A 20621-nucleotide genomic window follows, 5' to 3' on the forward strand; every position below is an offset into this window, starting at 1 on the left:
CCCCGATTGACCTCAAAGGGGCGGGATATAAATACATTTTTTATTATTTATATATTATTATTATATTTTGAGACCCACGCTGGAAAAAAAGCACAGTCTGCACTGACGGAGTGAACAATGGATTGAAGATGCCAGCCACAGATGCCAGCGAAACGTCAGGAATAAACTCTTCTAGAACATGGCCACATAGCCCAAAAACCCCACAAAAAACTATGGATGCCGGCCATGAAACAATGGATTGAATGAATGTTTGACTGATTGAATGAATGAATGAATGAATGAGAGTTGGGGAGGGAAGATGAACGTTGAGTAGAGGTGGTTTTTATGTGGTCCATGCACAGACAGTTCTTTCTGAACAGGTAGTAAACTGTAGCAGATCTGGGGCTAATTTTCTGCTCCTTGGACAGCTCCCCCAGAGATTGCATGGAAAGTCTCCCCCCAAAAAGCAGTCCACTTTTGGTATTATAAAGCTGGGTTTAACCTCAATGCCACTGCTGATGGGCTGAGTCCAACAATTTTGGCCCCTTGGTCCTTATCTAGAACAACTTTCCTGAACATAATGGGTTCTTTAAATCAGCTCTTCTTAATCTAGCTGATGTGGGAACCAGCATTTAAACATTTCCAGTCTTTCAAGGACTGGTACAATCTTTGTACCCACTGGCTGCAATTATTCCTTTCTTTGCTGGAAACTCTCTAGGAACCAGCAGCTGATGGGCCATGGACTGGTACCAGTCCCTGGATCACCACTTGTCTGTCAGTCATGGATTTATCCCTATTGCAGAGGTTACCAAATTGCAGCCAATTGGAAACCCATTGCTTCCTGCCACTGCTGGGATCCACATATGGACTCCATAATAAAATTAGGAAGTGGCAAGAAAGCTTTCCATAGTTTCCTAAAATGTCTCCCTATTTCGTAAAACAAGACCAAAGGGGTTGTGCTTTGTTCTGAAGAAGAATCATAATTCCTGGAGGCACCAGGGGTCCAATTCTCCTTTCTATAACATGAATAATTATTTGAGGGGGTTCCTAGGTGCTTCAGGGGCTGCAAAATTAGTTGTTGACTTGTATGCATTCTCTTAGGCTATGCACTGCTCATCCCTGCAAAAGCCTTTGCAAAAACAATAGCTCCCAGACGTGCTGACCTGCAAACACCATCATCCCCAACTCTTCCACTGGTTGTGTTGGCTGAGAATAACAAGAACTATGAATTAACGCCTCGGGAAAGTGCTGGGTTGGATAAGGCAAGCCTTCATTTGCAGACCCAAGCCCACACCTTACAAATGGCCCACACTCACAACCACAGCCAAGCCCCACCTTATGAATTGCCCAGCAGTTTCCCCATACCTGCTTGTGTTTTCATCATCATCGGAGTCGACAAAGCTGCTGGACTCCAGCTCGCTGCTCATCACCGTAGAGGAGCTGTCAAAGCCAGGCGGATGCTCTCGGTGTCTATCAAGCTTTGAATGTCCATTGATGCGGGAGACTGCAGGGAGAAAGGGAAAACTTGAGGATTAAATGGAGTGATAGCCCAGAGGCTGCAAACTGGACAACTGGGAGCCAAACTGGTTTTGTGGTTTCATTGCAGGACTCTGGCCAGAGAGAGACTGCCCTGAAGCCAACTTGATGATCTTGGACTGATACTATTTCTCAGCCTAAAATACCTTATAGGGCTGTGGTGGTTAAACTATAATGTGCCAAGAGAGACAGGATGCCAGCATACTGGTAGAGTGCCTAGACCTTGGTGAGGGAAACACACTTAGGCTTAAATCCCACTGTTACTCCTGACTAGAGTAGACCCACTGAATCAATGGTATTTACCTATGTGATGACTCACCACTCACCAAGTGAATGAATGGGTCATCTCTAGTTGGAAATAATAAAAAAGATGCCAGCTGTATTGTGGCAACAGAAGACGCTTGGAGTGTAAGGTGGCGCAATGTCCTCTTTTAGCCACCCCTTCCAATCTACAACCTGAATTCAGTGTGGTTCCTGCTTGTCCCACACTGTCCTCTAGCATCACAAACGGCAACGCAGAAAGAAGAAATTGGCTTCCTCTTGTTGCTGTCAAATGAGGTGGATCTTCTGGAAGAGAAGTAGCTATGTCAAAGGGGCTAGTGGACAGACCATACAAAGGGATGGAGTGGAGGTTCTCCCAAAGCTTCCCTCTGATTATTTACTGGCTAAGCTCCTAAACTGAGAGGCAGTGTGGTATACTGGATAGAGCAATCCTCCTAACCTCATGCTGCTCAGATGTTTTAGATCAGTTCATGCAAGCTTCACAAAAGGTCAACTATGCTGGGAATTGTGGTCAATACATCTGGTGGGCACCAGATTTGGGAAATATAGAGTTGGAAGAGACTGCAAAGGCCATCCAGTCCAACTCCTACCATGCAGGAAAGCACCCTCGACAGATGGCCATCCAGCCTCTATTTAAAAACCTCCAAGGAAGGAGACTCCACCACTCTCCATGGGAGTGTGTTCCACTGTCAAACAGCTCTTACTCTCAGGAAGTTCTTCCTAATGTTTAAATGGAATCTGTTTTCCTGTAGCTTACATCTACTATTCCGTGTCCCAGTCTCTGGAGCTGGAGAAAACAAGCTTGCTCCCTCCTCAATATGACATCCCTTCAAATATTTAAACAGGGCTATTATATCACCTCTTAACCTTCTCTTCTCCGGGCTAAACATTCCCACTTTCCTAAGCCTCTCCTCATAAGGCATGGTTTCCAGACCCTTCCCCATTTCTTCCTCTGGTCACGCTCCAGCTTCTCAACATCCTATTTGAACTGTGATGCCCAGAACTGGATACAGTATTCCAAGTGAGGCCTGACCAAAGCAAAACAGAGTAGTACTATCACTTCCTTTGATCTAGACACTATGGCCTGATACAGAAGGACATAAAGCGCTGTCCTGGGGCTGAAATTAGGGCTGGGGAGCCCGGAGTGTTCACACGCACTACAGTCTCCCGGCGCCATTTTTGGTGCACATGTATTTAGACGGCACACATGATACAACTTGTGCGCCACCTCTGAACAGCGTGACGTATGAGGGACAGAGCAGCATTGCTCCAGGGCATTAATGGCACCTTGGCAGCGGCGCACAAAGGAGCGCACAAAGGACCTTTTTGAAGTACATCGTTGCCACTGTCTATTTCTATGCACTGATGATTATAGTAGTTCTCCTTGTCTCTGTGGATGAGTTGCTGAACAGCTGCATATATGAGGATAATGTACATCAGTCCAGTTGAGTGCCCCATTCCTCCACAGCCCCCCCAACCCACCCCGCAACCAGGAGCCCTTCACTCCAGCACTGCCACTTCAGTACCATCCAAGGCTTTATAGCCTATCCTTTCTCCCCAAATGGGATTCAGTAATATTGAACAAAAAACACAATTAAAATACACAACAAAATCAAAGATGAAAACAAGGTGAAATTACAGATACAATCTAAAATACTTTTTAAAAAATCCTAATGCAAATGATACCCAGTACATACAGAGATAGAATTCAAAGATATAGCCGTGTTAGAATCAGTATGTAGAGAGACCTTGCTGTCAACTTCTTTCTTGCAGTTAGTCTCAAAGGTGCTACAAGATCTCTCTACACACAGATAGGTTTGCCATAGGGTTGCCATAAGTCGGAAATGACTTGAATGCACAACCACAACAATGTCGACAACAACAAACCCACAGAGATACACAGGAGGCGGAGCTTCTGGGTAGCACTTGACTGGTTCCAGCGGCCTCAAAAGATGACGCCTCCAGGATCTGCAGGGCTTCCTGGTGCTGCCAGCTATCCATGGGGAGCATGTGGGCAGCCGCTGGGACTCCCCGCGTTCTCCCCCCGACTGCAGCCGTCCGCGACCCAAACATGCCAGCAGGGAAGAGGCAGCCATTTTGCGTAAGCCACCCTCGCCAGGCTGAGGCAAAGGCAAACCGTCAAAGCTATGGCAGGCAGCGGGCCAGGTGTCACCCTCTCACTTCATGGCCATGTGAGTTTTCAAAAGAGAAAATGCAGATACCCACACAGGAGTCTGACAAGATGCAATTGGCGGGACAAGGAAAGAAGAAGAAAAGAAACCACGATGCAAAAAATTCATCTCTCTGGATGTGGCGCTGAGCAAAGCCCCATGCCTGAATGCTTGGGAATTGTGTAAAGTAGACGGAGAGGATGGTAGGCAGCTTCCTCCACGGCAGAATCCTATGAAGTTGTTTTCCTTGAGGGATAAAGTCTACAATGAAGCATTGGACCTTGCAAAATAAAATAAAACAAAGCTGCAGAATATAAAACAGGAATAATTGGCATGCTGTTTGTGGTAACCACCTCTCCCTCGCCCCAAACATGGACAGATCTATTCTGCTAACATTTTGCACCCAGTTCATGAAGATAGCATTAAGAAAGAAAAAAAAATCACTTTTTATTTCAAAATAGTATTTAAGAACCCCTAAATCCTTTTAAAGACTTAAAGAGGGGGGAGAAGTGGGATCCTTGAATGTACAAGATAAACCCTCTTCACCCATAAGCCATTTCAAATTTACATGATTACTTTTGGCCACAGTAGTAGCTTATAGGGATGGGAGGGGATCAAGGAAAGCAGTGGAGAGAATTTAGTTAAATGTGCATATTCTCACCATTAATTGCGGGATAAAAGAGCCCAGACTAATGCTTAGATGTGCCTTAAAATCAGCCATTGCCCACCCTGCTATAGCAGCTGCTGAAGATGGCAGCTGTGCTCTAATGGTAGGGCTGGTTTAGTAAGAGCTAAAGTAGATAATCTCTCTCAACCAATAGAGTTCTGCTGCATAACCACATAGACAGCAATGAGTGAGATGGACCAAATTCCATACGTTCAAAAGGTGGTGAGATAGCCCCTCTTTAAAAAGGTGTGGGGATTTCTGCTTTTGCTATTCCCACATAACAGACCGGCCCATTTCACTGTTTTATAACAGCTTTCCAATTTGGGGGGCATGCCAAATGCTAAATTAGGGCTCTTCACACTGTTTTCTTCCCATTTTTCAGAGGAAGAAACTGAGGTTGGTAACCAGATAGTGGGCTCCCACTGGCAGAGAAATGATTTGAAACTTTGGTCTTTGGAAGGGGCTGGTCACTTTAGTCCTTTTCACATACGTGCGAACCACGTCAGTAGGCTTCAAGTGCGCTTTTGTGTGCATGGTAATGGAGGCCATGTACATTTGGTAGCACACACCAGCACGTGTGGCCACTATTAGCAGTGCTGCTCCGTCTCTGAATATCCATCCAGCCCACACTTTGAAGTCCTCTGCATACAAATGTAATCTCCTCTTCATGATGCATGGTTTAGGTCAGCCCTGCCATTAAGAAATGCTAGGCAACTACTTCAGGTGGCAGCTGCTGATGGGGCAGGAAAGGCCATCTCTGGACTTTGTTACTAGTCCCTTGTCTATTCTCCTCTCTCAGGGAGCAGATCTCTCTGTGTGCCACACAGTCTTCCTTACACTAGCTTTCCTTGCACTAGCCTCCTGGCCTCAAGGATAATACAAAGATATTATTTCATCGCCAATAATTCAGCTGGGATGTGGAGCATCTTGTCCTGCAAGAGTAAGTGGTAGACCTCTTCGGAGATCCTCAAACGGAGGTTGAATGGCCATCTCTGAGGAGTGCTGCAGTTGTATTCCTGCATGGCAGGGGTCTGGACTTGTGATCCCTTCCAAATTATGAGTCTATGATTCTCAGCAAAAAGCAGCACAGTGTTTGAGCTGCCCATGTTGTATCTCTTTAACAGGAAACTGTTTTCAAATGTAATTTATAAGTGTATGCCAATGAACAAAAGCAGACTTTAAAAAAAAACCTAAAGATTTGTGTGAACTGTTTTGTTTTGTTTTTAAAATCCGAACAGAATGGCTTAATCCACAGCCCCAATTCAAGCTAAATCGCTTGGCTTTAAGTAAATATCACTCTGTAAGCTTCTGTGGGATTAGGCAGGGTTAAATCTGAGGATTTTAGCTCTCAAGGATCTTGCATATTTGCAGAACAACAAAGAATGAGCATATTCCTAACTGAACAACTCCCGAGAAGTCCCCAAGGTTTCTCAATCCACCCAAAGAGCATCTTCTAGCCACACATCCCAAATTTCCCCATCAGTACTACATTTGTAACTCACACAGACACAGAAGCAGTGGTCTGTGCAGAGGATGGGGACTTACCCCATACCCTCCTGGTCAAGCATACCTGCTCCTCAAAGCTGCAGTCCAACTTCGATCTTCCTGGATTTGGGGAGGGGGTTGTCCTGTTGAACCAGACGCCCGGCCAGACTCATTCTGCTCCTTAAACTACCCATGCCAGCATCAGCGGGTTTGCCTCTGGCACACCCACCCTGGGGCTAAACCAATGAGAGAGGAGCTATGCAAATATTATTCAAGTGGCCATGTCCCCTATGCTTTCCTAGTTTGCTGCTAGAGAAAACATTGAATAGCCACCTTTAGCCTGGCATGGTCACAAGCCAGCAGAGAACTAAACACCCCTGGCTTTCTTTTCTGGACTGTAAATTCAGTTCCCCTTCTTTGCTCACTCGCGCCCTGCCCTCTCCCCAGATTTTGTATAAGCAACAGAATAGTTCCTTTCACAAGTAGAGAAACAATTAATAATAAGATCGAGGCGGCTTACAACAGTAAAATCCATACAGTACAATAAAATAAATCCTACTATCCTCTCCCTCCTTAAAACTAACCAACAAAACAATTATTGTTGACACTCGACATCTGTAGGAATAAAAGCAACAACTGTCCAACCGAGCCAATAATACACACTTATCTCTTAATGACCTTCCTAATTAGAACCTTCTTTTCTTTTCTCATCCTTGGGAAACAGAAGGGAGGTGGAAGTGACTTTAAAAACCTAGCTGTTAAGGCAGTGGTGGCGAACCTATGGCACGTGTGCCAGAGGTGGCACTTGGAGCCCTCTCTGTAGGCACATGCACCATTGTCCCAACACAGAGTTCACTAGATTTTGTCACTAGAACGCCAGAGGGACACGGCACTTTGCAATAAATAAGTGGGTTTTGGATTGTAGTTTGGGCACCCGGTCTCTAAAAGGTTCACCATCACTGTGTTAAGGGGTCCTGGGAACAGAATTCCCATGGTCCTAATTCACTGTCATACTGCGGTTTTCCTTTTAATGGGGCCTGATCAACTTTCCCAACCATCACAATGATCTGTTGTTTTCAAAGGGAGGAAGGAGGCAGATCCTCTTATCCCTATTGACTGTGACAATGTGCATCTTATTCACCGTTTCAGAAACTGCCAGACCCACAGACAGAACATCGTCTAGTTAGACCCAAGGTCTGATCAGATAAAGGGAGAAGGGCAGATTTTAAGGTTTATTGAAACACACACACAGACACCACAAAAAGCTCGCTTGCTTGCTTCCGTCGCTCCCCTTCACGCTGTGTCATTACTTGTCATCTGCACAAGTCTCAGCCCACCTGCACCGTTTGAGAATTCGGCAGCGCAAGAGAATTCCTTTCAGACCAACCTTACAAAATTCCTTTTTTGGCTAACAGCTTAACAGTTGCTGGGTCTCACGCACTGGGGATGGGTGGTTGGAACAAATAGAAAAGGATGGCACGGACATCACTGTCATTATGTTTATATCTCACTTTCCGCCCAATCTGGACTCAAGGTAGCTTACAAAAGTTTTAGCAGATACAGCTGAAAGTGTTCATCATACAAAAGTGAAAACACACAATGCTTTGACTGTGTGTTCCTGCATGGCAGGGGAGTGGACTGGATGGCCCTTAATTAAACAAAATCTACAGTATTAATAAAATTAAAAGCAGTAAAAACAGATACACACACACACACACAAAACACAGTGCATGAAAGATGCTTTTTCCCACAAGTAGTTAGCTCATAAGGCCTACCAAAACAAAAAGGTCTTCACCTGCCTATGGACAGATAGCAAAGAAGGTGGCAGTCTAACCTCTCTAGGAAGGGAACTGCAGAGTCTGGGGACAGCCACCAAGAAGGCCTATCTTGTGCTTCCACCAGGGAGCAACACACTTCAGGTTGCTGAATGAAGCTTGTTCTGAGGTTTTACTACTGAAGCCTGATTTTCTGAACTGAGTGTTAGTCCAGCGAGAAAGTTGTGGTGCTTTTGATAACTTGACTGGCCTAGGTAAATTTTGGAAGACAGCAGAATGGTGAAGTCACAGCCACACACACTATTTTTGCAAGCTATTCTCGACATTTACACAAAGGGAAATGGCTCCACTGCCTTGGTGTAATGCCACGACTGGATTCAGTTTGGGAACCTTCAGACCCACATGGTGTTTCTCTAAGGATAAGACAAGACTAGCTGTGGAAGATTTGGGCAAAGAGATTCTAGTTCAGATTTACACAACTTGAGAAACTGGAAAAATCACTTTTTTGAACTACAATTCCCAAAAGCAAGTATGACCACACTGGCTGGGTGATTCTGGGAGATGCAGTCCAAGAACGTAATTTTTTCCAACCTCCATCATAGTGCCTACCAGATGTTGTGGACCAATGAAGGACCAAAAACCCAAAGTAGCTGAAAACAGATGAAGTTTCCACAAAAGGCGCATAACCACATCTTGCAGACAGACAAACCACAAAATATAAGCACTGAAGTGCTCTCTAAAAGGACTCATGAACACTGGATACCATTATTGCATTTGACATAAACCTCAGACCAATTTCTGAGGCTAATTTCTGTGCAGGAAAAAAACAATAACACAGAAGGTCCTTGGAAGGGAAGCAAAGCAATAGAAGTCAGCTTACCATCTTCATGCCCTTCCCGATTCCTTCGCCGATGTCTGTCCCGCCTATGGCTGACAACTGACTCTGTTCCCGTTTCATTATCCAGTCCATCTCGACTGCTTGCAGCATTTGGGCTGTCGGGAAAAGAGACAGGGAGTTAGCATTCCAAACACACTTGAACTGCTTAGGTAGAAATCCCCAAAGCTATCCTGCATCTTCAATGCATCTAGCTTCAAACTGCAGATCCAGAAAGACTAGGATCCCTCAAAAAAACTTAGGGCAGTGGTTCTTAGCTATTTCTCTACCATGGAGCCCCTTTAAATATCTTTTGTTGCTGCATCAAGGCTTAAGTTAAGATTTAAAACCCTAAAGTGCATTAAATATTTATTTAAAGGAGCTTGTCAAGAGGACGGAATATAAATGTTTCCCACGTGATTCACAAGTCATTCAAATATCACAAAGACAAAAGATGGATGGGCAGACTGACAAAGGAGAGGAGAGAGAAATAAGTAAACATGTGATGGAAAAGGTTTTTTGCTCTGCCCATGACCCAGAAGAGTCACTGTCAGTAAGGATAAAGAAAGCAGAGCTAGGCAGGTTATGTGACTTTCTAAGCACATAAGAGACAAAGAATGCGTTAGCCTCACAGGGATGTGACAGCAGTCCTCATGCACTTCTGCAATGGAAGAACCGCAAGAGGGCAGCAGAACCTTGGCCAGAAATTAGAGTCCAGAGGCAAGGCCCTGAAAGCGCAAGTTCTCCCTGGCTTTTTTTCCTCCCCAGGTGGAAAATATATACAATGAATGACAAACTGGGAGATACAGTCAAGCAAGCAACAAGGAGGTGCTTATGGCTCAATAATAATAATAGTTTCTACACTGGATTGGGACTCAAAGAGCCTTGCAGTCTAAAAACACAGTGCAATTAAAAACTTATAGAAGTGCCAATTAAAATGGAATTAAACTATTACAATATTAAAACAGATCAGTTGTTTAAAACAGAATACAATTTAAAAAGATAAAAGCACTTAAAAACCATACACCAGTGATGGCGAACCTTTTTGAGGCCGAGTGCCCAAACTGCAACCCAAAAACCACTTATTTATTGCAAAGTGCCGTGTCCCTCTGGCTTTCTAGTAACAAACTCTGGCAAACTGTGCTGGGGCGATGGCACATGTGCCCACGGAGAGGGCTTTGAGTGCCACCTCTGGCACGCGTGCCATAGGTTCTCCATCACTGCCATACACCTTGTAATAATACAACACCTCCAGGGTGTTAGCGTCTCTCTAGCAGAAAGAGGTTCTTGCATGTACATGTGCCAACACAAGGGTCTGGCGATGTCGGAGAACTCCAGCCCTCATCATCCCTGATCACTTCTCATGCTGACTGGGACACCTGGAGAGCCACAAATTCCCCATCCATCCCTTCTCTAACAGTTAGCCTCCTTGGATAGGAAGGCAAAGGGCAGATGTAGTTTTAGATCTGGGAAATGTGTGCCATCTCTTGATTAAATTAAAAAGTTGGGAGTAAGTGAAAGAAACAGTACCTGCTCCTATGTGCTTCTTGGGGCAACAGGAAAAACATTTCACAGAAAGCTTGTGGTTAGGCACTTGGGGGATCACCAATCATAAGCTGCTTAGGATCTCCTAATAGCATACAATAACTTGTTTAGTTATAGATTTAAAAGAGCATTACTGAAAGGAGGGGGGCCGGGAGTCTCCAATGCCTCCAGTTCTCTCGAGGGGAGGAGGAAGGTCTGTGTGGCTTTCAGTGCACTGGGAACCGGTGTCCGAATGAGAGCTCTCCGCCAGGACCAACTGCAAGAGTCAAAGCAGGTAGGGAGTTAGACACAGAAGACAGGCAGCAGCAATTCAATAACCACACTGAAAACTTTAATTTAAATCAGTTAAAAAGGCAGCTAAAACATCACAATAATGATAAAAAAATATTGCACACCCCAATTAAAACACCTTCCACAATGGCCAGTTAACAGTCAAAGGCCTAAATAAATACAAAGGATCTTATAACTCAGGTAGGCTCAGTTTTTCAGATAGGCTTGTCCTAAGTCACATGAGGCTTTGTAGGTCACAAGCAACACTTTGAATTGGGCCCAAAAATGGACCCGTATCCAGTGAAGCTGTTTCGCTTTAGGAGCTTTACATTTTCTATAAGCAATCCCAGTGAGCATTTTGGTTGCAGTATTTTGGGTCAGTTGCAGTTTCCAAAAAGTTTCCAAAGGCAGACCCATGTAGTAGAGGCATTAGAGTAATTAAAATAGCATTGAATCAAGACATGTGCTACTGTAGCCAGATCTCACATCTTCAGGAACAGAGGCAGCAGGCACACTAGCTTTAACTGTGCAAATGCACTCCTCGGTAGCACCAAGACCTGGTCCTCTGAGCTCAGTGCTGAATCAACCCGCTGCCAAGGAAGGCTGAACAAGGGCAACTGTACCTCTCAGAGTGAATGTAGCTTAGAGCTGCAATGCTCCATTCATTTTGTTATTGACACCTCTCTGACACATGTGCACAATCGCACAGCCGCAGAAACACTGTTCCTTGATGTACCCTCTTCCATCAGCTATGAGGACAGCTACTGCATCCTACCTCAGGGGACCTGTGGCCACATCAGGTGCTTCATGGATGTGTTGAAATAGGGTAGTAGCCAACCGTTCTGTCTCAATAGCATGGCCAACTATTTGTAGCCACCCAGAACCCAATTTGGGAGAAGATATCAGGAACAAAAGAGGTGCATCTAGGGGTTCTCTGAAATACTGATGGAGTGAATGTGCATCTGAAAATTGCCCACCTCACAGTTACACTAACTCACTCGAAGTGTGAAGTCGAAGGCTTTCATGGCCGGCATCCATAGTTTTTTGTGGGTTTTTCGGGCTCTGTGGCCATGTTCTAGAAGAGTTTCTTCTTGACGTTTCACCAGCGTCTGTGGCTGGCATCTTCTCTGAAGATGGATCTTCAGAGAAGAAGATCTCTGATTATAATAATCAGTGGCTCTTCAGTTCTTTTCTGACTTATGATGAAACTAAGGTGAACCTATCACAGAGATTTCTTGGCAGTGGGCTTGCCCTTGTCTTCCTTTTAAGGATGTGAGAATGTGACTTGTCCTTACCTACTGGGCTTCTATAACTGAGGATGTATTCAAACCCTGGTCTCCTAGTATTCTAACCCAGCACCCAAACTGTCAGACCAAGCTGGCTCTCAAGCACCCAGGCTCCCCCAAATTGTTTGGATTATCTTTCACTCCAAAAGGGTGCCACAACAATTTACTCCCCCAACACTTCAAAAGCAAAGCGAAACACAACAGAACAAAAAGGCTCAAACAATGGTTGCCTCCTGGCAGAAGTACAGCAGGAGGAATCGGCCCAGTGCACCCAGTGCCCCCAGTGCTGTTTGTCACCCTTGTTTTTAAGACAATACTGTATAATTAAGAGCTCTTTTAACAAAGACGCCTCTCCTCTGCACCAGAACAAAGTGGAGAGTGTGATGCTCACACACTGCAATTTCAATTTCTTCAAACGTCAGCCAGCTGGATTACCAATGCAGACTGTAAAAGGTAGGAGGCTGTAGCAGCATTTGGAAAAGTTACTCTTGGGAGCTGCAACAGGAACTTTTCCAAAGTGTAAGAGCTGCAGCAAAATACTGTAGGTGGGTATATGTGTGTTGTGTGTCTGGGAAAACATCACAGGCAAAGAGACCAAAAGAGAAAGACTATGGCCCCATACAGACAGGCCAAAATAAAGCTGCTTCGGGTCAATTTGGAGGTATGCTGTTTAAATGATGCATGCATACTAAGAATCTGGAAGGTGCGCCAAAGCTGCGCACCACTCCTCAGGACTGGATCGTGGCTTTGGTGCGGCTTCCGGACTCTTAGTACTCATGCATCATTTAAACAGCATACCTCCAAAGTGACTCAAAGCAGTTTTATTTTGGCCTGTCTGTATGGGGTCTATGACTATTAGTGCAAGGGTATTGAGGAAGGAGAAATTGAGGAAAGGATACAAGCATTTTGTATGTTCTCCTCCTTGTTAGGCTTCTGTTGGAAAACAGTGAGTGGTGTTTTTTCAGAGAGAGATTGAGGCATGCTGTTTCTGCTGACAGCAGCACCTGCCTGCATTAAGCACAGGCTGATGAGATAGGAAAGAGAGAGAAAAGTAGCAATGGTGACAAGAGTTTTCAGACGAGGACATTCTCTTCTGACCTCTAGATGTCAAACTCATTTCTTAACTTGGATCTGAGATGCTTGCATGGCAGGAGTTTGTCATACAGCCATCTGACATTTTCGGGATTTTTTAATAAGTCCTTGCTGCCATGAAGACAGTTCAAATGCAAGTGAGAATGCCTTGCTCAACATGTCAGAAACCAGCCAAATAGGACTTGTAATTGGAAAAATGGCATGGCTGACAACATTGCCAATCAAACCGTTAAAGAGAGAGCATATTTCTAGGTTGAAATCAACAGAGCCACCAATCTCTTTCTCATTTTGATTTTAATAATGGAATTTGGATCAGATTGGATCAGAAATAAACAGACTTCTTTCTAGTTGTGAAGAAAGAAATCAGTGTTATTTCTCAGCTCAGTCAAGGTGATGCGGTCGTTGGCAGCTTTCATCCTACCAGAGGTACAAGGCATAGGTTAAAAGTAGCACATCTTGTGACTAGCATCAAACTTATTTAATACTGGAAAAAAGCATTTTGCTTAACGTTGAATAAAGCAGACTGTTGCTGGTTCTCTAGATCCATGATTTGGATTCACCAAAACTCCATGACATTAATTCTCTCAAGCCTGATATCTTCTTCAGTTCCCGAACGAGTGGTAGGAGGTGGCATCCATGCCAGCAGCACCATGAATCTGCTCCAGAATTTAGCCTGAGCTTTAAAGGAATGGTTGAAGCTATAGAACCTATTTGAGGGATAGTTCATCAGCCTGGATAGCTCCTTTAAAGTCTGAATTGAAACTTGGAGTGTATTTACCGCACCCACTGATATCAGAATTGGGAATATCCAAGCTCTCTGCAGCTGCAAAGTAACATCTTCTCAGCATAGCCAAAATATCTGCACATGGAAATACGTTGCGCCAGCACTGCACAACCCCCATGCAGGACAGCAACACTGTGCAACACATGCCAATGACTGGATGATAGGCAATCCCCAGTGCCCAACCTCAAGGCACAACTGCACTGAACAACCACAATATACAATGCACAGTGCAAAACTGCAATGTGCAGCATGCTTTATGAGCAACTCAACTTCCACCATTATTGGCGGACTACATTTGTTGCATTACTGCAAATAATTCACACCTCCATGCAGAGCACAAGTGATGCATGCCTAATTCACTAATAGAATGCCAGCTTGTAGTGTGCTGAAATCCTACAAAAATGGTCAGGAAGAGAGCTAAAATAGAAATAAATAGGTGACTGTGGTCCCAATACAGACAAGCCAAAATAAAGCTGCTTCAGGTCACTTTGGAGGTATGCTGTTCAAATAATGCATGCATCATTTAAACAGCATAGCCCCTAAGTGACTCGAAGCAGTTTTATTTTGACCTGTCTGTATGGGGCCTGTGTTTCCAGCAAAGATTTGGAGTAAAAAAACACTCATTGTCTCCATCTGACCTGAAAAGACTATAAAGAATTCCAGGTCAGACAGCATGGGTTTTGCCTGAGTAGATGGTAGTTAGTATGCTGGCTTTTGACCTCAGCATAGAAGTAGTATAAATATAAGAAGAATCCAGCTCAATGAGACTGAAGGTCCATCTAGCACAGTGATGGCGAATCTATGGTACGCGTGTCAGAAGTGGCACTCAGAGCTCTCTCTGTGGGCACATGTGCCATTGTCCCAGCACAGAGTTTGCCAGTATTTGCTACTAGAAAGCCAGAGGGACATGGCACTTTGCAATAAATAAGTGGGTTCTGGGTTGCAGTTTGGGCACTCAGCCTCGAAAAGGTTCACCATCACTGATCTAGCATAACATCCTCTTTTTCACTGTTCAAAGCAAAGAACAATTCTTTGCCCCCATTTGAGGAACAGAAACCAGCTGGGCTGGCAGCTAAATCTTGCTCAAAAGATGGTACTAGAATAGCATCCTTCACTAGGGTTGCACAGGTCTTTGGCAATATACAGGGAAAACAAGCTTTCATCTCCATGCACAATGCGCTTGAGGGCAGCAGGCTCATTTAGAGGGTGCAGGAAAGACTATGTGATGGACTCACATCTCAGCCCTCTTACAATCTAAAAAGACGTGACAGAAAAGGATAAGGGAATGGCAGTGAGGAAGGGGCTGGACAGACCAATGATTTGAGTCCATATTTGGCAATTCCATAATCTGATCCCTTTCATATAAATGGTGGGGAGAAGGGATTCCACAATGGCCCCTACCATCAGTGGTGCCTTTTGTCCCCATGTGGTGCCTCTCAATCTGGGGCAGGGATGAATAGGTCTTGATCAAAATATGGAAAGTGGAAAACACTGTGCCAGGAAAGCACATACACGCAAACACACAAAAGGAGAATAAGTAGATATCATGGCCGCTTTTTCTCCGCCCCGATACTGAGACATTGTGGTTGGATAAAAGAAGCATGACATCACCATGAGCCAACCGGGAAACCGCGCCAGTCCCAAAGCGACAAGTTGGATTTTAAGAAATAGAAATAAAAAAGAGCTTCCATTATTGCAACCCACCTATTGGACAGAAAGAAAGAAAGAAAGAAAGAAAGAAAGAAAGAAAGAAAGAAAGAGACAATGGCCAACCCACTGTGCGCAACCTGTCACCAGTCAGTACTCGGCTAGTTTGAAAACCAGCATGTACTGCGAGTTTATTCTTTCAGCAAAAAAGCTGACCTCAGCAGGGTGGCTGAAGCTGGATTATCGGAGGAAAATGAGGGAGTCTTATCAGAGCATGGAAGAGCAATCAGACTCCGGAGCATCCTTTGTGAGCGAATGCACCCGTGTGCACACACAGACATGCGCACACATATGCAGCACCAAGTGAAGGAAAAGGTGCAGAACAGCCAACTTTAAGGTTAAAGAGAATTCAAAGGAGAGGTGACCCAGCTATCCCAGTTATTTCTTAAATACACCAGAGACAGACCGTAACAAAGCTAGGGACCCTCTTTTCTAGCACAAGGACCAGATTCAGTTTCAGAGACATTTTTATGGGAGTCAAAGTCACTGGGAGGAGGTTGTTATAATGCAAAAGGCTGTTACAAGGTGGAACCAAATATATCAACAAACCAGGGGTAAGCAAAGTGCAACGCATGATTCAGAGACCCCACTTTTGCAATCCCTGATGCCCTTTGCCAGCCCCATGCAAAAGCCCCCATGAACCCCACCCAGTAGTTACCTCCCCCCAAATACTTCTATTTTCATAGGGTGTTTTCTCACAATGGCAACGGGAAGTGACACAACATCACTTTTGGTTGCCATTTTGGGAAGGACTGCAACAAAGGCAGATGTGTTTGAGAGCATTGTCAAGTGAGGTGCAGGCCTATGGAAGGCGGAAAATGGGGAAATTGCCCCTAGAACACATGCAGATGCCTACCATGGCATAAACCTTTTTGTGCCAGTAACTAAGCCTTCGTAGAAGCATTTCAACTATTTAACATAAGAATAGCCATTTCAGCCTTTTCTTTCTTTAAAAAAATCTTATTTTATAGTATATGCACTCTGTAAGGAATGGCCATGTAGGTAATCCTTAGCATTTGGAAGAATTGCTACTTAAATGTGTTGATATTACAATATCGTGTAGCTAATGTGATCCATTAGGAGTAAGAGCAATGCTTCTGGATCTCACATGCCACCTTTGCTTGGTCATTTCTCAGCTTTGTGTATTCTTCCACAATTTCTTATTTGATTTATTATATCTTTATATGATGCCAAAATATTAAGATAGTTGTTACTGCAAAAGAAAAAAGAAAAAAATAATAGGAACGAGTTACTTTTCCAACCTCTGTTCAGCAAAGAAAATTTGCTTGATCAATTAATCGCCCAGCATTTTAGTAACAGTTTAAGGCATGCTGATCCTAACATATAATTGCATCTCTTCAGAGGCCAGCCTCCACTTTTTAAGAAGCCTTGTAGCAATTTGTCCAGCCTTTTTAAAGGTCCTATGTGCTTTAATTTCCTCATTTTCCTTTTAAAATACACACACACACTATGACCCTCTGTCCAACCTCTGGCAAACATCTTGGTTGCCAAAATAGACACAGAAGGAAAGTCAACTGAAGGCAGAGAGTTCAATTTGCAAAATGATTTAGCAAATGTCGTCCACAGTTTCTTGCCTAAGGCAAAACTCCAAAACCAACAGGACTTTTAATTGCACAACTGATGAGTCACGAAAAATGATGCTGACCCTTCATACACATGAGGAATTCTGGCTTGGACTGTGGGTTCCAGAGTAGCTAAGCTAGTGACTGGATTAACCAGTATGCCAAGTGAGCATGGCGTAGTGCCATGATGGCAAGCCTATGGCACACGTGCCGGAAGTGGCACATGATGCCATTTCGCCCTCCCAGACACCTGGCTACACAGCTATGGGTCTGGAACCGTGAGGAGGGGCAGAGAAACGGCCCATGCCGGCTTCTCCAGGCTCCCACCTGTCCTTCCTGACTCCCAGCTGTCTCTCAAAGATAGTCTGCTTTATGTCCACACCAGAGCCAGAATGTGAGACTGGTAGCTCTTGATCTGTTGCTGAAATACATCTCCCCATTCCTGACTGTTGGCCATACTGACTGAAGCTGATGGGAGTTAAGAGTTGAAAATCTGAAGGGTCACAGGTCCTTCCCTCCTGCACTACAGTGTGACCCTAAGCATTGCAAAGAAATGTTTGATATAAATGGCAGGAAGGTGCATACATCAGTGGTTAGAGCACCTACTTTGCATGCAAAAATCCCGAGTTGGCCCTGCCAACTAAAACGGGACAGGAATCATACAGCCTTTTGAGCATTGCTGGATTGCAATTCCAAGCATTCCTCATAGTTGAATATGGTGCCTAGGTGGATTGGGACTTGGAATCCAACAACACCTGGAAAGTCACATGATTCCCATACCTGAACTAAAAGGATCATTTATGAAAGTGGCACACACATGTGCGCACACACACATAGAGGTTACTGAGAGAGAGAGAAAGAGTTTAAACCACCATAAATACAGCCCCGCTTGGCTTAGGAACCTTACTTGGTGAGTCATCCCCAAGCACCATAAAATCTTGCATGGTGTTTCTACAAACCTCTTGGGAGCGTTCCAAAGGGAGCCCGAGGTAGAAGACAGGAGGGGGAGGATCTCAGGGATCATGCTTGGGCCTAGCAACATTTGGAAAAGTTACTTTTTGGGGTGGCAGCTCCCACAATTCCCCAACCAGTCACTGGTTATACTGGCTTGATGTTTCTGGCAGGTTGCAGTCTTTACAAGTACTGATTCCAAGTTCTAGAGCCTAGACTTTCCCAAGGCCTGAATCCTCTCTGTCTTCAATTACCTTCCGCACCCTCATCCCTACCATCCACCACAGATAAACATACAAGTGTGCATGTGTGAACATCAGCAGGCTGCAAAGTATCTGATCAGATTTGAAACATGCAGAGACAGGACTTTGGTATGGTAGCACTGCATCTAAGCACTGCATCTAAGCACTGCCTGCATCTTGGCTGCTACCATCCTGGGCTTAGAGACAGAGGGATAGGTAGGCACTGCTGCACCATGCCCAGCCCCAGAAACATACGAAAGGTGTTCCCTCCATTCCATCATGATCTTGGAGACAAGAGAAGAACCAGCAGTATGTGCTGCAGTTGGTCCCCTTCCCCACTGCCATTCCCTTCTCTTTTTGTGTCTTTTTGGGTCTGATCCTTATCTCCAAAATAAGTTCGGCACCTTGAGTAAATCATTGGAGGTTCAAACTTAACCCTAGGAAAGATTCCCCATTCTACTCATCTACTAGGTGATTTTTAAAATGTCATACAAATGTCTTCCTCAGTTGTACCTAGAGATATCAAGGAATGAACCATTCACATGCAAGGCATGTAGTCTACTATGGAAATGTCTAGATTAAAGCTTTAGGTTTCAGAAGCTGAACGCTAGGAATAAAATTTCTAATGCAAACTTGAGCTCTTCATTTCAATGGGTGTTCACTAAATATGGAAAAGAAAGCTATATCTCACTGTGTGTGAGAAGCAGGGAGGCAGCTGAAGCCAGTGGTAGGAGAGGTTACATTGACTGAACTGCTCAGGGATCAAAACAAGACACTGAACCATATGATGCCAGGCAACATCTTGTGCCCAGCCTCAGAGCATCTCTGACTATATGCAGCCCAAATGAAAAGAAATGATGCAACATACCCAGGACACAACACGTCCATTGAAGCATGGCAGCTTTGCATTGTCATCGGAGATCTCTTCCTTTACCACCCTGGGAGGGAAGAAGAAGGGGAACACATCAGGAATTTGTATCAACTATAGGAAATTTAAGTACAGTAGATAAAACAGATCAAAAGCACAAACATTTGATGCAGGTTATTGGTGTTCTCACCTATTTGCTTATCAAATTTGCAGATACTGTGCGCCCGCGTCATACACGGATGCACCATATGCGGCTTTCACCATACGCACAATCAAAGCATCCCTGACAGATGGCCAAAGGAGAAAAAGCAGCTAGAGTGGTGGACTGGAACATGGGAGCCATGAAACACACTGGCTCATCTTGGGGCAGTCACACTTTTTTATTCTGCCCTACTTCAAAGGGTTGTTGTGAGGACAGAGTAAGGAAGAGGTAATACAGACTGGCACTTTGTGCTGGCCTGACCATGTACCAGGGCTGAACTAGGACGGAGCATCCACATGTTCTAAGCACTTGTTTCGCCACCCCGCCTCCATCATATTGCATGCCCGTTCACACAGCGCACATCGTTGTGACGTCCGTGTTGTGCAGTGCCCAAACTGTACTGGCCAAGCACACCTATGACGGCCCTTCCAGAAAGCTGCTCAGAGCAGCTTCTTTTAGGGAGTGGGTTGTTGCCACAGAATGTGGCTGCTGTGGCACCAATCCAGGGAAGGAAGGGGCAGCTTCCAGCCGGCCATCTGTACTGCCCCGAAGACAGCCAGGTATCCTGTGATAAACCCATAGGGAAGAAAGCAGGTCATTAATGTAATAAATAACACTATAGGAGCTCTGATCTTTTAAAAGCTGGATAGGTTTTGTGAAAGCAAGTGAGTTTGAAACGATCAAGCGCCTTTCAACAAAATATTCACATATGATGTAAGCAGCAGCAACTTTCCACAGCCTACAGCTAGCAGCTGTAAAAACAACCCGTGTCTAAGACCATCCCTGAGAAGTTGACATCTGTAATTCTTTTGCGGATCCAGAGGCTGTCTCACTGAGGATTTGTCCCAAACACACAGCTTGAAGGAAACTGCTAATTGCTCCCAGTTGTCCTCAGCCACAATTCAGGTTTTACAAGGTTCATCAAAATGCAACTCCATCATTTTCTGAATTGTTCAATGGATTTTCATCGCTCTGAAAATGTATAATACAGGCTGTTCTCAAAGGAGTAGCAACCCTGCTAATCTCCTGCAGCTGCAAAACAACAAAAGAGGTGTATGTATCACCTTTAAGACTAACAGACTGATTGTAGCATGAACATTCACGGAATACAATTCACTTCCTCAGATTCAGAGAGAGAGAGGTTTAAATAGACATGTATCTATGTAGCATATTTTGATTTCAGTAAGGCTTTTGACAAGGTCCCCATGATATGGGAAGGGAAGTAATAGTGCTACTCTATTCTACTCTGGTCAGGCCCCACCTGGAACACTGTGTCCAGTTCTGGGCACCACAATTTTAAAAGGATGTTGAGAAACTGGAGC

At 44.5% G+C, this 20621-nt stretch overlaps 1 protein-coding gene across 3 annotated transcripts in view; it reads right to left on the bottom strand.

The window, feature by feature from the left end:
* The window catches only part of DVL1 (dishevelled segment polarity protein 1), a 58491-nt gene that overhangs the window by 23529 nt on the left and 14341 nt on the right, over positions 1-20621 (bottom strand). For all 3 annotated transcript variants that reach the window (XM_042479518.1, XM_042479519.1, XM_042479520.1), the window contains exons 2-5: positions 19098-19167; positions 10449-10570; positions 8776-8888; positions 1345-1483 (exon numbers count right to left, since the gene is read on the bottom strand). In XM_042479518.1, the coding sequence (XP_042335452.1) occupies positions 1345-1483; positions 8776-8888; positions 10449-10570; positions 19098-19167 (444 nt within the window). The remainder of the gene's footprint in view (positions 1-1344; positions 1484-8775; positions 8889-10448; positions 10571-19097; positions 19168-20621) is intronic.

This window comes from Sceloporus undulatus, chromosome 7 (genome assembly GCF_019175285.1).
Source record: "Sceloporus undulatus isolate JIND9_A2432 ecotype Alabama chromosome 7, SceUnd_v1.1, whole genome shotgun sequence".
NCBI classification, from domain to species: Eukaryota; Metazoa; Chordata; class Lepidosauria; order Squamata; family Phrynosomatidae; genus Sceloporus; species Sceloporus undulatus.